Source organism: Equus quagga, chromosome 6 (genome assembly GCF_021613505.1).
Source record: "Equus quagga isolate Etosha38 chromosome 6, UCLA_HA_Equagga_1.0, whole genome shotgun sequence".
In the NCBI taxonomy this organism is placed as follows: Eukaryota; Metazoa; Chordata; class Mammalia; order Perissodactyla; family Equidae; genus Equus; species Equus quagga.
The window spans coordinates 47128853-47153634 of record NC_060272.1 but is presented as its reverse complement, the minus strand read 5'-3'; the positions used below and the strand labels follow the sequence as shown (position 1 = coordinate 47153634).

General features: G+C 35.8%; 1 protein-coding gene across 1 annotated transcript in view; it reads right to left on the bottom strand.

Annotated features, from left to right (window-relative positions):
* DIAPH3 (diaphanous related formin 3) overlaps nucleotides 1-24782 on the bottom strand; it is a 482479-nt gene that overhangs the window by 182079 nt on the left and 275618 nt on the right. The window contains exon 22 of the mRNA XM_046664521.1: nucleotides 14123-14252. Within this exon, the coding sequence (XP_046520477.1) occupies nucleotides 14123-14252 (130 nt within the window). The remainder of the gene's footprint in view (nucleotides 1-14122; nucleotides 14253-24782) is intronic.

Sequence of the window (24782 nt, the reverse complement as noted above, 5' to 3'; positions counted from 1 at the left end):
ATCTCCAGCCTTCTCCCCTCTCTGGAGGTTAGAGGGTAGGCTGATAGTTCTAACCATCTAATCATATGGTTGATACCTAGGCAACCAGTCCACCCATACTAGCCCACCCATACTGAAGCTATCTAGGGTCTCCCTCCCCCCATCTGCATTGAGTCATCTCATTAGCATACATAACACACTCTTATCACATAAGAAATTCCAAAGGTTTTAGGAGCTGTATGCCAGGAACCAGGAAAATTTACTATACCATATGGATATAGACGTGCATGTCTGGTCAGAGGGCAGAACTCCAGGGAGGAGGTGTAAGAGAAGTGTACACACACACACACACACACACACACACACATATATATATATATATATTATTTATTTATTTATTTATTTATTTATTTATTTATTTATTTATGCTGAGGAAGACTGGCCCTGAGCTTATACCTATTGCCAATCTTCCTCTATTTTTTTTATATGTGGGTCGCCACCACAGCATGGCTTGATGAGTGGCGTAGGTCCATACCTGGGATCTGAACCCACAAACCCAGGCCACTGAAGGGGAGCACATGAACTTAATCACTACACCACCAGGCCATTCCCAAAAGAAGTATATTTTTGATTCATGAGTTGTCATCCTCAAAACTGCCTAACAGCCTGGGTTGCCCTCAGAGGAGGCCAGCTGCTTGTAATTGAACATAGAGCCATCCCAGTGAGTGCTTCTCAGTAGGATGAGAGAAGGATTTAAGGTTCAGATGAAAGGCTGATTAGATGATCCTTTGAGCCTTCTCCAACTCACTGGCAGCCAGTGGGTCAGGAACTATGTTCTATCATTGTGATTTGAAGCAACTTCTCACTGGCTCAATTTCCACATCAGTGAAATGGGAAGAATCTCACCTCATATTTTTAGCTCACAGATATTTTATAAAAGATCAAATGCTCTAACAGTGGATGAAGAATTTTTTTTAAACAGAAGGCATTATGTGATGTTACTCTTATTCTTAGAACTTAATACGAAAGGAAGTGCTTAAAGATTGAAATAAGTAATATTAGAATCAAAGGAAAGTAAAAAAAACCCCATCAATATCATCATCATCATCATCATCATCATCATCATCATCATCATGCCAGGAACAGTGTTGAGGAAGTCAGGCTAAGAAGAAAAGTAGCTAATTTCAAGAGTAAAATACTAGGAATGTTTAGGGTATATTCAAACATTTATGATTGACATCACAAAGAGTAAGTAGGCTTCCTTAAAACTGGTTCTGTGGCTACTCTACAGATGGAAATCCCACTAAGCCATTACTTTGCTTCAGCACTCTCTGATTACATTAATTGTACATTATAGTTAAGAGAATTTAAGTGTAATTGAACAATTTTTCACTGTTGGTTTTTAAACAAACACGAAAGAACACTTGGAAGAGAGAATGGCGAATGCAAATTCCAGGCTGGCAAAATACAGTCGGTCCTCCCTCCGTATCCCCAGGTTCCGCATCCGAGGATAGAAAGGGCTAAGCAAGGAACTTGAGCATCCACAGGGGTTCTGGAACCTATCCCCCCACAGATACTGAGGGACGACAGTATCTGAAGTCATCTAATGGGTAAAACTAAACAGCATTTAAGAATTTTCTTGGTGTTTTTCTTTTTCAGCAATTGTATTTACAAAGATAGTTCTTTTATACATCTTAAAACATAATTTTAGCCACACTTTTCACACATGTCAAGTTCTTTGAGGTCAGTGACTATATATTTTTGTATTAGAAATCCCAACTAGAGCAGAGAGTTTTAAATTGTACACCCTCAAAGAAGTGTTAATTTACTGGTGTCTCTATATGTGACCTGTGTATGACTTTCATCTTTCAACTTTCTCACATTCCTCGGCCAAGAAATTAATCTTATTTTTTTATTCCTTTTCATTATTCATAAGTAACAAAACATAGCTATCATCAGAAAGATTTGACTAGCTTACTGTAAGGCAATTTCAACTTTTGCATTTTACTTAACATTCAATCAGATGGGATGGCTCCCAGTTGCCTCAGACGTCATCTGTCTCTGCCCACAATCAACCACCCATCTGTAATCTCCACACCTCAGGGGGCAGCAAAACCATGAATTCTGTTTCCTGTGCTAGAAAACGTTAGTTTTGACTCTTCCCTCTCCTAAAACCCTAAGATCTAAACAATCATGACATCCCTCACATTAACTTGACAAATAGTATGGAACTCCTTGCTTGAACACTATTCAAGTCACCTGGAACCCTTATCTCTCCTCTGATCTCTGGTCTCCTATCATTTTCCTCCAATGCCTTCCCCACACTGTACATGGGGGTTTCCAGACAAACACTGATTTAAAGACCTTCTTTCCCTGCTTAAACCCTGCCAGTAAACCTGCATACACAACAACATGTGAGCTCCACCCACAACCTGGCTTGGCTCTACTCCATATTCAGCCATGCTTTACTCCCAAAACAACACTGTGCTTGTAGTTTCCCTCTCCCAAACCCCTTCATCCATTCTGCACCGGATGCTAGAAATAATGTGTCTGTTTGCCTTGCCCACCCCACTCCTATCCATACTTCATAACAGGAATGAAAAAACTCCAACAAGCCCCCTGGTGAGGTGCCCTCCCTACCCATCAGACCTAGTAATTATCACAATCTTTCCAATTACTATACTCTTTATCTTTTATCACTACGCTTTTATCTTTTTATGTGTCTTCCTCTTCCAATTGACTGGAAATTCCTCAAGGAAGACTACATACTTTATCCATCTTTGTATCTTTGGTTACATGACATAGTGCAGACACTCCAATGTTTGTGGAAGGATTGGATCTTGGGTTTAACTTTAACCTCTCGAGATAAAAGCATTAAAAATGAAATGGGAAAATACAATGGATTAAATATCTAAAACCTTAACATCTAAAACACAGACTTGTCTCCAAGTGCCTTGTCATTATGATAATTATACACTAGAAGTGTTAAAGAAGCTTTGAATAAAAGTTAAAATCACAACCATAAATATTTAAGTTTAAAAGCACTCATGAATATAGGCTTTCTGTAATACTATGGCCTCTATGATTTACTAAGATTCCAAATAAGGAAGGAGAATAGAAATTGCACACATTTACGGAATCTTTGTAATTAAATAATAATCTTCTGTGAATATCTCCTGGAGGGCTTGGTCATTATTTCATAACAAGCTTACTAAGAAATGTCACACTCGTTCTTATCTACCATGATACATTCCAGGGAATTGATTTCTTTAAAAAAGGCTTAAACAACTTATTACCATAAAACAACATAAACATTCAAACTAAATTAACCTTCCTATGCTCCTGGACACAACTGTTTTGTGAAGGAAACTAGGGACTATATCATTTCAGGTTCCCAACAAAATAAGTCTTCCTTGGGGCTGGCACAGTGGCATAGTGGTTAAGTTTGCCTGTTCCACTTCAGCGACCTGGGGTTTGCCAGTTTGGATCCTGGGCACAGACCTACACACCACTCATCAAGCTATGCTGTGGCAGCATCCCACATAGAAGAACTAGAAGGACTTACAACTAGGATATGCAACTATGTACTGGGGGTTTGGGGAGGGAAAAAAAAAAAAGAGGAAGATTGGCAACAGATGTTAGCTCAGGGCCAATCTTCCTCACCAAAAAAAAATTTTCCTTGAAGTTTGTAATAATAAAGATATTCTATAAAACTATAAGAATATTTTATAAATGCAAGTTGGAAAAAATAAAGTGGATGGACAAAAACCTCATTAGAAAAATCCTTAAACATTAAGTAGGCCTATAACAAAACCTAAGCTCTAGAATATCATTATAAAGCCATTATTTTGAAAAAGTACAAAACTGAAGCAAGATCTTGAAAAAGCATAAACTCAAAATAAACGCAGGTTGGTTTGTAACAGGCAAAGGTAAAGTGAAAGAAGCAATGCTAAGTGAGTAGCCAGTTATCCAATGAAGAGGGTGTTAAAGGCAAAACAGCTTTTTAGAAGAGAAAGCAGTATTAGTAAGAGAAGCCTATCTATTAAAAGATCATGTGTACATATAAGAATTTGAAAATTCCTTTCCACAGATAAGGTGTTCAAGAACACAGTAAATATTAAATGAAAGAAGTCCACAATAGAGATGTCTATAACAATATTCAGAATGTTCCCTCAGAACAAGGGCACTGTGTGCATGTGTATGGGAGGGAGGTGTTATTGCTTTTAAGGTGTCTCAGGGTAAACAGTAAGGATAGAGTGACTGACTTGCTAATTACGAGATGAGTTTCCACGTATGGCTGTTGGGGACGATGCAACCTAACAAGTTCTGGACTGCATATCTTTGGACTTGAAAAATTCCAAACTTCCTCTGAACTCAAACTGCTTATTGGACATCTTTCCTTGATGTTTCATAGGCATCTTAAACTCAGGCTTTCAAATTGGAACTTCTACCTTCCTCCCTGAATCTGCTGCGACATCTCAGTAAATGATTGGGGTTATGAGTCCTCTCTTTCTCTCATACTCCACACACCCAATCATAGAGGAAATCCTATTGGTTCTACCTTCAAAGCAGCTTAATTGTCTAAATACTTCTCATCACCCTTGCTACCTCTTTCTTGTCAAAGCCACGACTCTCTCTCCCTTCGATTATTATTACAGCATCTGAAAGGTTTCACTGATTCTGCCATTGTCCCTCTACATTTTTTTCCAGCCAAAACCATCCTTTGAAAATTCAAGTCAGATGTCACTCTTCTGCTCAAAACCCTTCCAATGTATTCCCACCTCAGAGTAGTTATGCGTCACTTAACAATGAGGATATGTTCTGAGGAATGTGTCATTAGGCGATTTCATCATCGTGGAAACATCATAGCGCTTACTTACACAAACCCAGATAGTATAGCCTACTACACACCTAGACTATATGGCACCGATCTTATGGGACCACCATCATATATCCAGCCCGTCGTTGACTGAAACATCATTAAGAGGTATATGAATGTCAAGTCAAAATCCTTACAATGGCCAGTGATGTCCTATAGGATCTGTATCTTTCTAATATTTTCTCCTGTTGTGCTCCTCCCCTCTCCATCTGTTCCAATCTCACTTCCACATCTTGGGGCCCAGACACTTGCTCTTCCCTCTGCCCAGAGTGCTTCTCTCAAACACCCAAATGCCTTGCCTCCTCATACCTCCCTCAGGTTTTTGCTCAAAAGCCACCTTCTCTGACCACTCAACCTAAATTGCAAAACAAAACAAAAGGCCCTGGAATTCCAGAGCTAACCAGCTCACATAGTATACATTAACTTCTTTTCTAGTATTATGTTCTGTACCCACCTAAAATAGAAACTTTAAGAGTTCAGAGACTTTTCTTTTCTGTTCATGGCTCCATCCTGTATCCAGAATGGTACTGGGGATAGAAGCAGCACTCAATAAACAACTTGTGCAACAATGAATGAATCTTATATAAGCCACTTTATTTTTTTTCTGTCACTCAAAGTCAAGTCTAATCCTTACTAAAACAAGTGTCTAACATAGAGTCTGCTACACAGCGAGAGTTTCAATAAACTTTTGGGGAAGAGCTCTTTCTGTATAGGGGCAAAACATATCACAAACTATTAAGGAGCACTAATCCTTTTTTCCTTAAAATATGTAGTTTGACAGACAGCTGCTAAGAAAGTGCCATCACAGTGATAGACACATTTACATGACAAAAGGGTCTCCCTACTGATCAATTTCAGATCTACACTTAAAGATGACCTCTTCTGAGGAGAGATGGGAAGATTACCTAAGAACATATTTTCCTTAGGTTTTCCTATGAAGGTGAGCAAACATTTTTTTAGATGTTTCTATCACTTATATCATTGATCATAAGTGTTAGCTCATATTTCTTATGGCATTCCTTAATAATTCTGGGCTGGTAGATTTGGTTTTTACATAACATGCAAACACCTCCAGAAAAAAATAACCTCTAGCTTGTTGAAGAGTTGCTGGACTTTACCTGTTTTTAAAGTTTTCTAGTAGTAGAAACCCTCTTTCAAAGGAAATTTTATGTCAAGGTTCAAATTATGAAATAAAAATAGTGACCCAGTCTGAAGCAGAGGAAGGAAAATAAAAACTAATTTTTCAAATTCCATTTCCTATGCTAGTAAGTCCAATTGGTGAAAATGAATTGAGCTATACATTTATGATTTGTGTAATTTCCTATATGTATATTCTTTAATTTTTAGAAAAGTGTAACAGTTTTTCAGTAACATAAATCTACAAAATTCTTGGCTTTGTATTCTAAAGCTTGCTTAAGTTTCAGGTAAGACACAGTCTCTTCAAATAACTTTTGAGAATATATATTAAATTCTATAATAATATATCATTCACAGTCTCATGTTTACCTGCATCATTAGTGACAGCATAGGCAGATATGCATCAACAAAAAATAGTCACTGAATAAAAATTCCTTAAATTCAGAGGCATATTATAAATTTCAGTTTTAACTGCTTTAGTATTTGCATATGATGATATAAGGGTATTTCACAAGCTCATCAACAATAACCTTTAAACACTAAAACATTTCACAACATAATGATAAATGCTTTCTATATATATACCTATCAGTGTAATTGCCCTTAACAATTCTATAACACTCAAAGACGATGGTTACCTGGCACCTCCACGAAGATATGGGAGTGACAACAAGGACAACTGTAGTGGGTTGAACAGTGTCCCTCCAGCACCTCAGAACATGACTTATTTGGAAATAGGATCTTTGCAGAGGGAATTAGTTAAGGATCTCGAGATGAAATCATGCTGGATTTAGGGTGGGCCCTAAATCAAATGACTGGTGTCCTTATAAGGAGAGGTGTGGATACAGAGACACAGAGAAGAAGGCAATACGAAAATGGAGGCAGAGGAACACCAAGGACTGCTGGCAGCCACTAAGAGAGAGGCTTGGATGGTTTCTCCCTGAGAGTTTCCAGAAGGAATCAATTTTACCAACACCTTGATTTCAGACTTCTGTATTCCTGAAGAGTTACGGAATAAATTTTGGTTGTTTAAAGCAACCTAGTGTGTGTCAATTGGTTATGGCAGCCCCAGGAAACTACTAGTAATAATAATTCAATATTTCGCAAGCTGCATAAACACAGTCTGGTTTCTGCGGAGCAGCTGGCAATCCTACCTGCAGCATCTGATCAACTCCATGCCTCTTCACCCCAACAGCTACATGTCAACCGTGTGAGCAATGGGAGTCAGCAGATTGCCATAAATGTGTTTGTTCCATCTATTGCTTCAGTTTCTTTATAGTACACAGATTTGCTATGTTAAGCTATCCTTCAGAATGCTCTCATTCTGAAATTTTCTTTCATCTACCTTGTTTGTAATTTCCTACTTCATGTTGCAAAACTGAGGTGCAGTAAATACTGCTTCACAGGCAGCAGTCTAACAGAGCTCCAAGACCTTGGGCTTCACTGTTGATACTGTCCTGTTACTTGATGTTAGCTATGGCTCATAGATGACACTGATAGAACTGTTTGAGTAGCTATTTCAAATCTGTAGCTGGCCAGAAATCTGCAAACACTGTAAATTGTTAGTTTCTCAAAAAGATTAATGCTGTATTGATGCCACTTTCTGTCTGCTAACCTCCAAAAAGATATAGAGGTCTTCCTGAAGTGGTTTTCTTCATCATCATCATCTATCAACCCAAGCAGCAGCCGATTCAGGAAATGTTCCTAGCTCAGGATCTCCAAAAGCAATCTTTAGCTGCAAGTATAGTTCCTCCATACCCAATGTTCTTCAGTGTCACTCTACATAATCCTTAGGCCTTCTAGGGATTTTGGCCGTGTTCTTTCTATATTCCATTCTGCTGCTTTTCAAAATAGTTCATAACTTGCAGTATAAAATAGTGCAACACCTCACATTCAAGTCTCCAGTTTAAACTGTTGATACCATCTCTATATAGATAATCCCAGGAAATGAACTGGCAGGATTTAAATAAAACGCTGTTTATCAGACAACTTGGACCTGTGTCCCCTTACCTGTACATCGTACTCACAGTACGCTATATTTTTCATAAAACCTATAATTACCTTGTGAATGGCCCAGTTATATTTCACTGTATTTTTTAATATTAAAAATGTTAATTTGTCTAACATACAAATTTTATATATACTGCCCTTTTAGTAAGCACATGCAAACCTATATATGAAATACACTTTTTAAAATAAATTTATCTTTTATTATATTTGGCTTGCAGTAATATTAAAATGTTTTTATTTTACAATTCCTAAATCTACTTATTAGATGGCTACAGATCATCAAATTAGATCACTGACACCTAACTACACAGGAGTCATAGACTAGCTTTCCAGACATAGCTTGTCACTCCACCATTGATCTGCAGAACCAGTGCTACAGAGCCTGGAGACACCAAGTGTTTTCACTCTTTCCATAGGACAATGGGAAAAAAAAGGTAAAACCGCCTATCCATACCTCCCTTTGGGAAAGTGTCAACAGATAATTCATAATGGTACTAGCCTTTCAGCTATTTGCTTATAATAAAATTACAACTATTATAGTAGCAAAACAGAGATAACTGGTAAAGAAATATACATAGAGATATAGTGAGTAAAAGACAAAAACTTAGTATACTCTAGTGTAAATGAATGCATTCCAAGATAAAATCTATAAATAATCTATATAGAATTCCATACATCTAACTCTGAAATTAAATGTGAATGTTTGTGAACATATTTATTTAGAATGCCTCAATATTCCCTAATATAGGTACTAATTTATGTGTCATGTCTATTCAAAAAAGGAACTGAGGCATACTTGTAATTATTTAAAATCATGTGATAACTCATGGTTTGTACAAGAACCTTTGATATTCCTAAAATGATTACTAGCGAACACCCAACACAGCAGGTCTATGACTGTTCATCTGATCTGATAAAGTAAAACATCATTCAGTCTAGCCTACTCTACTCTACAGCCAAAAAAGTCTAAGCAAGAAAAATGTCTTAAGTTAGTATATTAGTTTGTTAGGGCTGCCGTCACAACATACCACAGACTGGGTGGCTTAAACAACAAAAATCTATTTTTTCACAGTTCTAGAGTCCAAGATTAAGGTGTCGATAGGTTTGGTTTCTTCTGAAGCCTCTCTTCTTGGCTTGCAGATGGCCACCTTCTCTGTGTGTCCTCACATGGTCTATCTTCTATGCATGCCCATCCCTGCTATGTGTCCAAATTTCTCCTTCTTATAAGGACACTAGTCAGATTGGATTAGGGCCCACTCTATGGGCCTCAATTTAACTTAATCACCTCTTTAACGGTCCTACTCCAAATACAGCCACATTCTGAGGTACAAGGACTTAGGGCTTTAGCACATGAAGAGCTTCAACATATGGGGACAGAATTTAGCCCACTGCAGAATATATTTTTGTGCTTTCTACTGACAATTCGATTAAAGCAATATCCTACATGGTTGTCTTCTCTAAATTATTTTCATTTAAAGGCTCCCACCACCAATGTGTCCTGTCAAATTATTTCATTGTATTGGCAGAAATGAACACTAATGTGTATTTTCATAAAACTCTAATATCCTACAATTTATTTGAAACACCAAATGAATTATTTATCTTGTAAAATTCTGAGGCCCTAACCTATAATCTCCATGTCATAATGGTTCCAACTAACACAATGTTAGTTAATTCTGTTGCCCAACAAATATTTTTATGTATTTACAATGTACACTTAAAATATAAAATGCAATTGAATAACTAATACCGAATATTCAGCATATATATCAAACTCGCTAATAAATTTTAATTGACATTTTTGGAAGGCTATAGCATAAGGAGGTTAATGGAAGCCTTTGCAAAGGCTTTTTGCTTGTTACAGCAAATGAATTTGAAATTTCAAACACAATGCAGTTTCCAGGTGGCAGCCACCTGGAAATTAAGTGCTCTAAGTGCTCACAGTAGGTGAAGGATAGATAAACATTTAGTATTTAGCAAGGCATTTATCATAAAATGTTGGACAGTCACAAGGAATTGGAAACCAAGAAATGTATTTGAGTAGACAAATATTTGGGTCAGACCCAAGAATTACTAGCTAAAAGCAAACAAACAGTCTTAAAAGCAAAGAGGTCTGTGAAATGGAAAGAACAAAAATCAAATTTAAGATGTCAAGGAAGGCTCCTGAAAGCTAACAATATGGAAATGAAAAAAAAAGTGAAAAACATCAGAAATAAGCACTCATTAAATCCACTCTGATAATAACCTGAATATTGCCTTTCTCTGGAAACCAATTTCATCCCCAGCAGTTCAAGGGATACTCTCTAGTCAGGAACAAGTAGTTCTTCAACAGTGGACTAAGATTTTCTGGAAAATTTACAAATATATTCTGAAGGAACGAGTAGAATGTACAGAAACTCAGGTGAGGTTCCCAGTAAGCACCAGGAAAAAGCATCAAAGGGAAGGTGATAGCTGCTTTAAGTTACTTAACGAAGGAGAGAACCAGATGACATTCTAGGCCACAGCTGCCACTTCCCATAGATTTAACTTAGAATCTACCACACAGCTCTCAGTGAAGAAGGCTACAAACAGACAGGAGAAATGAGAAAAGAAAAATCACAAGAAAGTGCACAAAAAGGGATTTTCTCAAGTAAATAAAATTTAGGCAGGAAAAGTTAAGGGTGTAGAAATCAAGAGCCACATTTCATGGCATATTGTGATCTATGTATTACGATGTAGCTGGAGATGGCAAGTAAGCTGTTGGACATCAAAGAGTGGAGCTTAGATGGGGAGTCTGGGGTATAAATTTGTAAGTCATTAATATATTGATACTATTTAAGCCCTTAGGAACTGAAGAGGTCACCTAAGAGGATGCTATAGGGAGAAAAAAAGAGAAAGGTTCAGTACTAGGCTAATAACAGTAATACCCAGAGGTTGCACAGAATAAGAGGAGAAAGTAAAGGATATTGAGAGTAACAGGGAGGACCCAGTTGGGACAGAAGCCAGATAACAGTGAGGGAGCCTGGGTTGCACTAAGATATAGAAACTATACCTTGGACCAGCAGCAAGACAAGAGTACAGTTTCCGACACAGAGTAATCACACAACATGTTCTTGTTAAATGAATGAGTGAATAAGTGAGTTACAGAACGGAGTAGCATGGCATTTCCAGAATTCAGAGTTGACTATCTAGGGAAGCATGGAACTATGTGGTAGAGCTATGATAACCCTAAATAAGACAGAGCTGAACAAAGTGATGCTGTAAACTTTGATTTTATTTTATTACACCCCAAACCCCCCCAGTTTTGGCATACTCTCTACTCATTAATAAAATACCATTCCAACTTAATAATGAAGCAGGTTATTGTGAAATAATCAATAAAACCTTCATAGATTAGAGCTCATTAATTTCAACCATTTAGATAAGAGAAAAATGTCTTCAACCCTTAGAAATCTGTAAAGGAAAGAAATACTACAATGGTATACAGGATATAATAATGACCCCAAATATTTTCACTGAAATACAACAGTAGAGCTGTAAGCCATTATCTCTTAGAAAAGCAGCAGCCTTAATGAAGTAGATTTTTGAAAATCGTCATACAGTTAAGCTCATTAGTTGCAATGAAAGTTCCCCCTGCTGATCCAGGAGTACCTAATGACCAGGATTTGTTATGTCTCAAAAACAAAGGTACTTTTTAATTCATGTGATAGCTCACTGAGGAGATTTCAAACCAGGAAACTTTTAAATGATGATATATAAGAGCCCTGAAATTCTTCAAAGCAAACAGACTTATTTCATCCAAAACATTACATTTATTCCTCTAAAATCTCATTCATTAATAGGGTAATGTAATCATAAAAAGAAATTATGCTCAACCATCACCTATACCATAAAAAAACTATCTCAGTGATGGCTTTTCCACTTGAAATACGAAGTTGTCTGCTCCCTCTGAAACACATTAACGGTATCTGCTGACCCAAACACGTTTGCGTGCCTCCGCTACAACAGATGGAAACTAAACACCCCGAAGGCCCCAGAATGCCCCATGGAAACGCCAAAAAGGAAAACAAACAGAAGAGTCTAATTACCAAGTTACAACTCTGCAAGCCCTGATGGAAGCTAAATATTTTTCACAAGCAAAATACTGTAATATTTATCCAGAATTTTAAGTACAATAAAATGAGTCAAAACAGATAAACGATGTTTTTTCAAAAATTCATAGCAAAAACTGCTAGAAAATAAATTCTATAATAAAAAACACATCTGAAAGAGACGTACATTCCAATTTACTTATAAGGTTTTAGAACTAGGAGGAAAGATGGCGAATGATCAGAAATGCAAACTGCTTTTACCAGAAAATGCTTGCACTGACTGAATTCTTGCTAATGACCTAGTGTTGATATAAGCTATTAACTACTCAACTATCTTTTCCCCAGAAAAAGAATTTCCTTTGTATTTCAAGGCACTTTGCACCACTTTTTCATCTACTACTCTGTTACTCATCAAGCTTAACGTTCATCAAGAAACTCATTTTCAATTCTTTTTCATCCCATTTACTCAAATTTTACTCCAAAATTTCAGAAATTTCGTTTTAGGAAAGTCACCATCCCTGAATTAACGAACAACTCACTGAAAAGCTATTTTGACTGTCACTGAGTTATTTTTAATGTTTTGTTTCTTTGTGCCCTTTTGCTTTATCTCACGTCGTTTAATATGTTAATATTCTTTAATATGTTAATATCTTAAATTCCATTAAAACACTTGCACCTATATATGTATGGACATCACCTTCTTATACCAAGGACACTTTATGGTGGCACAAGGGCAAAGTAAGCAATTCTAATATCATTAGAACATCAGGATGTAGGAGTGAAAAGTAAAGTAAAAAGTTTATTTTTGGCCTTAAAAATTCAGAATATTTCCAACTTTTGTTTCCCAACAGGCTGTATGAGATTTACACTTCAAAGAAATATAAATCTCACGAAAAAGTCTCAAAGAACACCTCAAACAATCACGTGACTCTCTGCAGATAAAGTGCGACAGCCTCCATTTTATAGAAGAACAATTTAAAGGAGGTAGGAAATGCTAAAAGTTATTTTCTTTTTAATTTAAGAAGGAATAGTCACTACAATAGAGAAAAAAAGCATCCTTCAAGTTGACAAATTCTAATTTTAAGAAGGAATTAAACAGATTACAAAAATAGCTTGACATTACTAATGACCAGTGGTTAACACAAAAAGAATACAGGTCCATCATTTCAGAGTTGTCTTCCAAAAGGTATATCCATACATTTCTATATATTCATACACATATGTATTCATTCAAACATATACAGTTTGTGTATGTATATACACACAAATATATATGTATATACAAATATATATACATATGTATATACATACACATATGTCTATATTCATACAAATGCATATTCATAAATTGGTTGTTGGAGCAAGTAAAATTTTTTCCATGGAATCCATGTGAAATATGAATGAAAACAAGATTTTTCAGGTGGTCAAAAAATTCCATTTGAATCATATTATAACCAACTATTAATGATAGGTCCTATCCTTTCTATAACCCTTCATAACCTGACCGGAGCCCACAGTAGGGGCTAGAAGCAGGTTAGAAATTTGGGCACTAGGAAGGAACGAATGGAATCTATGCTGGTTTGGTCTCTACTAGGACAAAGAAAGCAGGCTCCACCTGCAAGGTGGGCAGAGACAGATTTAGAACTCAGGCAAAAGGTGGTCATTGATTACAGGTGCTTGGCTCAGATACATAACTGTCCCCGAGTGCTCGTGAATGACACTGAATCAAGGGAGCATCACACTGATCTCAGTGGAGGAGGCTTAGCAGCAGAGATGGTGGGGCTGGCAGGTATTCACAAGCTTTAAACTGCAAAACGACGCATATTTGAATACAGGGCCTCACCTAATCAAACAAATTAAACTCATAGCTCCAATAATGACAACTCACAAAATAAATGTCCTACAACTTTCTAATTTTAAAGTGACATTCAGTATGAAAACTCTGTGACAAAGTGGCAAGTATGTTAAAATAAAAGACATTACTTTCTGTCTTTCAGTATTAACTGAAGACTCAGAGCAGTGAAATGTTTTCTATAAAAACACAAACCTTTACTAGCTTTGTCTAAATGTTCCATATCATCCACAAAATTCAGGATATCAGGGTACTTTTCTTCACATACTTCCACCAGAAAATGAAGTAGTGTTGTTTTCTGATCTGCTGATTTCGTATCCTTTAGCTAAATAGGACGAGAGGGAGAAAAAACACAAAGGGTCAAAAATATTTTGATAATCTGTCTACCTGAATAATGTTAATGCTGTATTTTGTAGGTAAGACATAAATGAGTTATAAATTTAGTTAATTCTATTTTTGAAAAGCAAATATTTAAATACTTTAAAAGCTACTCTTTATGTATTGCTATTTGGCCAAAGTCATTATTTAATTCAATTGAGTATGCAATGTTTTATAGCAAGAAATACATGGTGAAATGCCTAGGAAAATAGAATAACCTAAAAGTCTATTTAATAGTGGTACTTAAAACCACCCTGGGCATCCAGTCATTTTTTCATTTGGCACATATTTTACAACACCTACTAGATACCGTAGGAATTATAGAGACAATAATTTGTTAAGATGCTGTTAGGTGAAAAAAACCAGAAAAGAAAATATGGACTACGTTCCCTAGTGTGACAAACAGTATGGTAAAAATAATCATAAAGTACATCTAGGAGGACATGACATCTGAACTGAACACTGGAAGACAGAAGTTGTATGGGGTTAGGAAGGGGAAGGAGAAAATTCAAAGGTGCAATGTCATAGGCAGATGGAGCAGCATTTGAAAAAGGCCATATATGAGGAAGAAAACAGCACACTTGAGGAGTCTGAGTGATTCCAAAATGAAAGTGTGTGTTGGGGAGGGCAAGTCGGGAGGGTAGAAAGATAGAAATCTGGGAAGTTAAGACCAGACCGGAAAATAAAAGGAAAGGTACACTATGCATTCGGAATAGGATTCTGATCCCTATGAATTGGGAATTTTTAAATCAGATGAGAGACCATCAGACGTACATTTTAGAAAGCTCCCTCTAGCACAGTGTGGATAAAAGATTACAGTAAGGGTAAAAACAGGAGCAGGAAGAATAATTTTAAAGCTGTAGCAATAGTCCAGGCAGGGAGAGAAGACAGCCTGAGCTAAGGTAAAGCCTTGGGAACAGAAATAATGAGACAGACTGGGCATGGAAACCCAGGTGATGGCTTTGAGACCGGACAGAAAGGATGAGAAACAGATTTGAGTGGGGTGGGCAAAGAAGATGATTGTTTCAGTTTTGGACAAGTTGAGTTTGAAGCTGTTAAGTAACATCCAAGGGGAAATGTCTGGGCAGAATATAGATTTACATAGGTGTAGAATAGTGCTTCTCAAGTTTTTTTTTCATTATTGCCAGCTAAGGAGCTTTTTAGGCACCTTTCTCCTAATCACTTGGATCTATGAAATTTCAAAACCATAGATATACTGTATATCTGTTTATGCATTGTATGTATATCTGTGCTTTACATTTAAGAACAGTAAGATGAGATATTTTTGCTCCCCAAGAACTAATCTTCCATTCCTGGGGGGTGATAAACTGTTGAGAATCTTTTGCGGGTTAGAACTTAGAGGAGTAAAATGGCCTAGGAGCACTGGTTTGTGATCTCTTAGCTCCCAAAGCTAAAAAGTTAATCAAATAAACCCAAACATGTATTTAGAGTGAACGAAAGGACAGGACTTGAAGAGAAGATCAGCACAGATGAATCCTAGTCTGAAATGCCCAAGAAATGCAATCAGAAGGGAGAAGTGGTTAAGCCAAAATCTAACAATGAATAGTGGGGTTTTGTGCAGTGATTGGGGGTAAGGGGTGTTGGGTGGGAACACAGGGCAAATACGTAATCTGATAGCATTCCCCACAAGTGAGTAATCACCCAGAGCACAAATACGTATGAAGGAGGGAAAAAAAATCAATCTTTTCACACCAGGATTTAATTTAGAGCTCGAAATTCTTGGCATACCTAACTGTCACAGCCCTATTGACTTGCTTCCTTTCCAACAATTTCCCACTCTAAAATAGGTGTGTGTGTATGTATATATATCTCCATATGTAATATTTTTCAAATTCTACATCACTAAATATTATATCACTATCGGAAAAATACCAAGTAACAGTTAATATACAATAGTGGAAGAATGGGAGGGACTCTGTGCCATTACAAATATTAACAGATGCTACTTATTAATGCAAAAACTATCATATCCCTGGAAACACACAGCTACCCTCCTAGGCAGCCTGACTTTCACATGATTACTCACATAACAGGCTCAAATCCTCCAATGACCTATTCAACACACAAACCAAAAGAATGGTTCCTGGCACTTTAAAAACTGACTGATATCAACACTTAGTCCATTATTTGATGCCTTTTTAAAGGAACATAGATCACAACATCCAGCTGAGTGTTTTGAAAGCACACACTTCAAAAAATGACTCGATTACCAGCTAGATTCAGTGCCACTAACATGTGTGGAAGATCTAGTCATGCTAAAACATGCCCTTAACTAGTTATATAGCTTTGGGCAAGTTCCTGGACCTTGGTTTTCATACAGGCAAAATAAAAACATCGACTAGACAGAAAGGGAACTCTAAATTCAATTTCTACTCCAAACATATTAAGTATATATTATAGTGGGCTTAGTGTTAGTAGACATAGCAAGATCTAATTAAAAAAAATACTAGAATAAAAATGAAGAAACCTAGTTATAATCTCCGTTTAGAAGTTATTTTTGTGTGCTTCGGTCAGTTAGAATCTTTCTATGACTTTCAGTTTTCACATACACTGAGAATGTTAATCCGATTTATTAAATTTACCTTCTGACTATATAATTTCATTCATGCTATCATTTTAAATGGATAAAGCCAGAGTAAAAGTAGCAAGCTTTCACTAATATAATACTTTTCTGTTGTATAATCAAGAATTAGCATAAAAGCTGTCTTCTGGGCTTTTTTTTTTTTTCCTAAAGATTGGCACCTGTGATAACAACCGTTGCCAATCTTTTTTTTTTTTTCTGCTTTATCTCCCCAAACCCCGCCCCCGTACATAGTTGTATATCTTAGTTGCAGGTCCTTCTAGTTGTGGGATGTGGGAACGCCACCTCAACGTGGCCTGACGAGCGGTGCCAGTCCGCGCCCAGGATCCGAACCCTGGGCCCGCGCAGCGGAGCACGCGAACTTAACCACTCAGCCACAGAGCTGGCCCCTGGGCTTTTTTTTTTTAAAGCATCCTAGCAATGAAGCTCTTTTATATTCCCCCCGTTTTACAGCAATGACCACCTGGAGAATATTATCCCTACTGTGGACTCTCAGCTCCTCGCTGTCACCAGTTCATACACGTCCTTACCCTGCTCCTTTCATGTGACACTAGATACACAGCCTGTGTGGAATGCTGATTACGACAAGCACCATCTACCTCTATAATTTGTCAAGGCTGGAAAGAGCTTTGCAGTACTATTTGTGATATAGCTAAACAGCCAGCAACTGCTAGGATTAATATATCAAGAAATCTCTATGATCCAACAACAAGCAACTGGATCAATCTTGATCTTTATTCATGAGCAATAAGAATTAGAATTCAGAATTAGAATTCTGGAAATACTGTAGTTTATAGCATCTACCAATTTAATAAATGTTAAGTATGAGATTCAATATTCAGAGACAATCATAAAACTAAACACTAACTTATAAAGGAGGGTACTATCCTGGCTACATTATTGAAAACATCAACTGATTGGCAAGTAGTATATTGGTAATAGTCTCATATGAAAAAGTACACTCACTGAATAGCAACTAGAATTCTCTCATCCTTCCAAAATCTGTATTTAACAATTATGACACACATAGAATCAAATTTCAAAAAAAAAATCAATTTTAAATTAAACCTAATAAATAAGAAGTTCAGATAAGAACCACAGATAGCAACCATTTATTGATAATGCCTGGTGTCTTATTTACAAACTACCAGGCAGCTCTAGATTCCAGGGAGGAGATTCTTCATTCAGGCCCTAATATTCTCAGGAAAAATTGCACAATGCTGCCAAAGTATTCTTCCTGCCTCCGTTACTCTACTCCCTCCCTCCTCACCTCAAATTACTTCAAAAAAGGAAGGTTTCCAAAAGTATGAAAGCACAATGAAATGTATTTATCAAATTCTTTATCTACTTGCTCAATATTCTTTTCACTTTTATGATAAACGTTAACAACTAAAAGGGCACATTCTATTTCTACTAATTTCTCATATCAAGCATAATCAGTGATTGAAATAGAACAAATAAAGTTTGGAAGATAGCACTAATTCTGTCAAAGAGAAAGAACAACTTGAACACTCTTTATACAACTAACGCTTGGAAAGAAAATGAAGCTAAGATATTTACTGTAAAAATTCATTTAGGTTTAAAAAATATTCTTTAAATTTTAACAGACATTGTTTGACAGGATTCCTTTTGTATTATTGTCAAGAGATTTATCATACTGATGAGTAATCATCACTGTTAAGTAGAATTTCTCACTTATATATTGTTTCTTTAAGGTACATTTAATGTGGCGTAGATGTCAAACAAACAATAAGATGGATGGAGTTTCTTCAACCACTCTGTTCATTCTAGACAAAATAATGTTAAAAGCAGATCCTGTAATAAATCATGGCCAAGTTGTCAGTCTTGAGTAAAACTCCTTTGTAGCCACAATGCAAGTTTTTGGAATATTTGTCAGGTATTCAGCACAAATTTGGATGACATTTAATGAATATTCCATTGCTTTAGCCACAGCCATGAAAATTCCTAAAATGTAACTTAGTATCTTCTTGGTGATCTCCAGAATTCAAAGAACTGAGACTTCTTACTCTTTGAATAATGAAACATATTTTAAGAATATTGACAAAATACTAACTTGGCTATGTTCCCCCATTACTTTGTCCCTACAATCTAAGTATGTATCAAAATAGCACTGACTTTTTAGATGTTCTAGACATTGGTGAACACCAGAAAAAAGATGAAATTATGAGCATCTTCAATGGCCCCAAGAACATTGTAGAAGACTCTCACTTGAGAATAGTATTAATCTTGAGGATGACAGTAGCAGCTCTTACTTAATCTGGCACTTACTGTAAGACAGAGACTAACCAAAAACTATGTTTAGTCCTTAAAACATGCTACATCCCTATGAGGAAGGAACTAGTGTTATATCCATTATTTAAAGAGGAGAAGAGAGAGATTTGAGAGATCACATACCATACCCCAGAGATCACATAGCTATTATCTGGTAGAGTCAAGATTTGAATTCTTGTCTGTGTGAATCCAAGCTCTTAACCACTAAAAAACATAGTTCCTCCACAAAAATCCTTATCTAGGGTAGTTTATTATTATGGACAAAAGAAACAAAATCCTCAAAAACACAGTGGATACAAAATGGTAGTTAAGAAAAGCATTAATACAAATTAAAATGCTGAAGACCTATAACCCACTAATTTTACCCTGGATATTCCTCCTAAAACAGACACCTTCTACCTTGAGGTCATTTCTAGTTCTGACAGTATGACATTCTTTTTATTGTTTTGTTTATAAAATTAATAAAATTCCACCTGAATCCTATCAAACATCAAGTCTTTGCATTTTTGCTAATAGATTAGTGCTGACAAAATAATATATGAATATGGTTGGAAAGAAAAGATATCTGTAAAGTTTAACCTTTAACAGACTTAAGTATATTTACTAACATCATATTCTATCCTAAATCCTTTGCAGAATAAAGTAATTTGTATATGTATGAAATGGCGTCTCTAAATAAGTTAAAGGTATCCACATGAAAATGGATGTGTGAATACAAACTGCCAAAGATTATATCATATTTGCTGAGATAAGAAGCTCAAAAAGTCAATGTACAGTACAGATTCACTAGAAAAACCAACCGCAACTACAGAATGAATAATATTTTCTGATGTGCATTTACATTTAGAAAAATAATCACTGTGCTGATTAAATTTTTCAAAAGACTGCATCCCTCCAAAATTAATGGAAGTAAAAATCTTAATATATATAAAACAAGATACTTAGCATCATCTGTCACTACTATAACCATTAATGTCTATAGTAAAACTTTTATAATAATTTTAAGGATAGGTAGAGATCAATTGATACTAGGTAAAATAGATAAACTTAAGGTATTCATAGATAAAGATTTATAATTATTACTTAATTTTCATTTTAAAATGATAATGAGTTGAAACATTATATAAGAAAATGCTTTAAATAACGTGGACTTCTACAATTAACATAAGCTAACTTCTACTATATCTGCAGACACATTTTCTCTGAATTATATTTCTAACATATTTCTTAGATTTCAGTAAGAAACTTCAATATGGAAAGCATTTTTGAATTTTAGTAGAATTTTAGCTATTATCTATCATATTGTTCAATGTTCTATTTACACTGCCCCCTTATTCGACAAGAGATTTAAAATAGCTCAATGTCCTTTAGTTAATATAAATGGATGAAACATTAATTTTAAATTAAATGCTTACCTTTTAATTTTTTTAATTAGCAAACTTTATATTTTAGAGCAGTTTCAGCTTTACAGAAAAATTCAGCAGAAAATAGGGTTCCCATATACTCTCCCCTTCACACCCACGCAAATTCCCCTATTAGTAACATTTTGCATTAGTATGGTAGATTTGTTACAACTGATATATAAGATTACCGGGTTATTACTGTAGGGTTTGGTTTTTGTTCTACAGTTGCATGGGTTTTGACAAATGCATAATGTCATGCTTCTACCATTACAGTGTCATGCATAACAGTTTCACCACACTAAGAAATTCCAGGTGCTCTACCTAATTCATCTCTTCCTTCTTCCCACCCCCTACAACCCCCAGAAACCACTGATCTTTCTACAGTCGCTATAATTTTGTCTTTTCCAGAATGTCATATAGTTGGAATCAGAGTACATAGCCTTTTCAGATTGACTTCTTTAGCTTAGCAATATGCACTCAAGTTTCCTCGATGACTTTTCTTGTCTTGAGAGATCATTTCTTTTTATTTCTGAATACTCTATTGCAGGGATTATCAGTTGTTTATACATTCACCTATCAAAGGATATCTCAGTTGGTTCCAAATTTTGACAAATATGAATAAAGCTGCTATAAACATTTGTATGCAGGTTTTCAACTCCTTTGGGTATACAGAAGTGTAGTTACCAAATCCCATGTTAAATCTCTGTTTAGTTTTGTAACTGCCAGTCTTCCAAAGTGGCCATACCATTTTGCACTCTCAGCAGCAGCAAACGAGAGTTCCTGTTGTACCACATCCTCACTAGCATTTGGTGTTGTCAGTGTTTTGGATTTTAGCCATTCTAAATAGGTGTGTTTTATTGTTGTTTTAGTTTGCAATTCTCTAATGACAAAGGATGTTGAGTATCTTTTTATACCTTTATTTGCTATTTGTAAATCTTCTTTGGTGAGGTGTCTACTCAGGTCTTTTGATCACTTTTTAATTGTGTTGTTTTCTTATTGTTGAGTTTCAAGAGTTCTTTGTATATTTTAGATACAAGTCCCTTATCAGATATGTATTTTGCAAAGATTTTCTCTGTAGTTTGTCTTTTCATTCGCTTAACAGTATCTTTTGCAGAGCAGAAGTTTTTAATTTATGAAGACCATCTTACCAATTTTTTCTTTCATAGGTCATGTTTTTGGCACTGTACCTAAATAGTCATCACTAAACCCAAGATCACCTAGACTTTCTCTTATGTTACCTTCTATACGTTGTTCAGTCTTGTGTTTTATATTTAGGTCAGTGACCTGCATTAATTTTTGTGAACAGTATGAGATCTGTGTCTAGAAACCTTTTTTCTGCATTTCATGTTTAAGTCTAGTTGCTCCAGCACCATTTCTTTAAAGAACTATTCTTTCTCCATTGAATTGTCTCTGCTCCTTTGTCAAGGATCAGTTGACTACATCTATGTGAGTCTATTTTTGGGCTCTATGTTTTGTTCCATTAATATATTTGTCTATTTATTTTTCACAACGTTTTGATTACTGTAGCTTTATAGTAAGTCTTGAAGTCAGGTACTGTTAACCCTCTGACTTTGTTCTTCTTCAGTATTGTGTTGACTACTCTGGGTCTTCTACATATTCATATAAACTTTAGATCAGTTTGTCAATAACTACAAAATAACCTGATGGGATTTTGATTGGGTTTGCATTTAACCTATAGATCAAGTTTGGAACAACTGACATCTTAATAATATTGAATATCCTTTCCATGAACATGGAATACCTATTTCTTCATTAGATTTTTCAATTTCTCTCATCAAAGTTTTGTAGTTTTCTTCATTTGGATATTGTTCACATTAATACCTAAGTACTAATGTTTTTGGTGCTAATGTAAATGATATTATCTTTAACTTCAAATCCCAAATGCTCATTGCTGGTATTAGGAAAGTGATTGACTTTTACGTTAACCTCATGTCCCGGAACTTTGCTATAATCACTTATTAGGTCCAGGAAGGGTTTTTTTGGTCAATTTTTTTTTTTTTTTTTACATAGGTAATCATTTCCTCTATGAACAAAGACAGAATTATTTATTCCTTCTCAATCTATACAGCTTTTATTTCCTTTTCTTGTCTTATTGCATTAGCTATGACTTACAGTACAATGTTGAATAGAATGGTGAGAGGGAACATCCTTGCTTTCTTCTCAATCTTAGGGGGAAAACATTGTTTTTAATCATTAAGTACGATCCTAGGTGTAGGTCTTGTAGATGTTCTTCACCAATTTGAAAAAGTTTCCTTCTATTTCTAGTTTGTTGAGAGTTTTTTTTTTTTTTTTTTTATGATGAATGAGTGTTAGATTTTATCAAATGCCTTGTCTGCCTAGGGTCAAATGCATATGATCCAATGACCTTTCTTCTTTAGCCTGTTGATGTGATGGATTAAATAAGTTGATTTTCAAATGTAAAACCATATTTGAAATAAATCCCACTTACTCATGGTATGTAACATTGTTAGTTTTAATTTATAATATTTTGTTGAGGATTTTTACATCTATGTTTTTGAGAGATATTGGTCTATAATTTTCCTCTCTTGTAATGTCCTTGTCTGATTTAGGTGTGCACCCATTTTTAATATCATACTCTCCCCCACCACCTAAGACCAAATATTCCTTACATCATACTAAGTATTACTATATAAATAATGATGCAAGTTTTGCCTCTGATTCCAAAAATGTAAAACCAATGCAGATCCTTTATAAAGGAGCGGTAAACAGTACGATTCATAGAATATCAGAATTGAGATGTCTTGCTTTTGATTTTTCATTTATAAAATATACAAAAATGGGAGACTGGACTAAACCAGAGATGGTTGGTAAGATTCATCTCAGGCGCTACCTCTGATGGGTAGTAGCTGTTTATACTATGGTGTTGAGCAGGCTTCTGAGGCTGCTGTCTGGGAGAAAAGGAGTTTGACAGATTAGCACTGCCTGTCATGAGAGAAATGAGATGACAGCACACAAGCAGTGTTTTGCTGTTCTTGAGAAAAGCCACTCTGTCTTTTATAATTCTATTAAAAGAATAATCCTAATTTACAACGTTGAACAGCAATTGAAAAAACAAATGAAGGTAATACGAATAAAATTTATCAAAAACACTACTTAGTAAATCCAACTAAACATTTCTTGGAAAATACTAGAGATTAAATATTTTAACAAATGAGTCAAAGAGGGTTAAGACTTCTAAATAGTTTCACATGGCTTTTGGAAGTCAATATTTCAGTAATTTAATTGGCTGGATGTAAAATAAGAATGGCATTTGTTATTTGCAGGTCTTTGGCCAAAAACTGCTTTACTTTCAAAGGGTGCCAAAATTTACTGGTGTGATTTTTGCCAATCCGATAAAGAATAAAAATCCCTCTAAAACACTGAATGCAGATGGAACAATGGATTTGTTTGGCAGAGGTCTTTTTTCCTTCTTTCTTTTTTAAGGCAGAGGTCTTTCTTAAAAATAACTTCATAGAATAAAAGCAAAGATGATATGAGAATCAAATTTCACAAAAAAGATTCACAGTATCACCCTGTAGGACTGACAGGCAGAAGTATTTTTCTCCTGCTTTCTATAATCACTGACACTCTACCTGTATAAGGTAGAGCCCTGAAAAATAACTCAGCACACTGGCCATCCACTTATTCCAGTTCCACTGTGTGCCTGCAATTCACAGTCCTTTTCTGCAATTTCAGAATAGTGCTCAGCTTGGCACGAAAGAAAAGCAGCAGTTTGAGAAAATATTTTCACCACTCACCCTTAGGTGAAGAAGTAGAGTTGTTTCTTTTTTTTGTTTTTGTTTTTCCATTTGTTAGGTTTTGTTTTTGTTAAGTTTGTTTGCTTGGTTTGTTGGCTGCAGACCACCAATCAGGAATTTTCCATTCTGGGATAAGCAAGTAGGGCAGAGGACAGACACAGTGATTCTCAGTTCAGCTTGTGCCTTAAAATCACCCAGAGAAGCTTTATTAAAAATGCCGCTGATGGGGCCAGCCCCAAGGCTGAGTGGTTAAGGTCACATGCTCTCGCTTCCCCAGCCCAGGGTTTCACTGGTTGGGATCCTGGGTGCGGACATGGCACTGCTCATCAGACCACTCTGAAGCAGCGTCCCACATGCCACAACTAGAAGGACCCACAATTAAAATATACAACTATGTACTG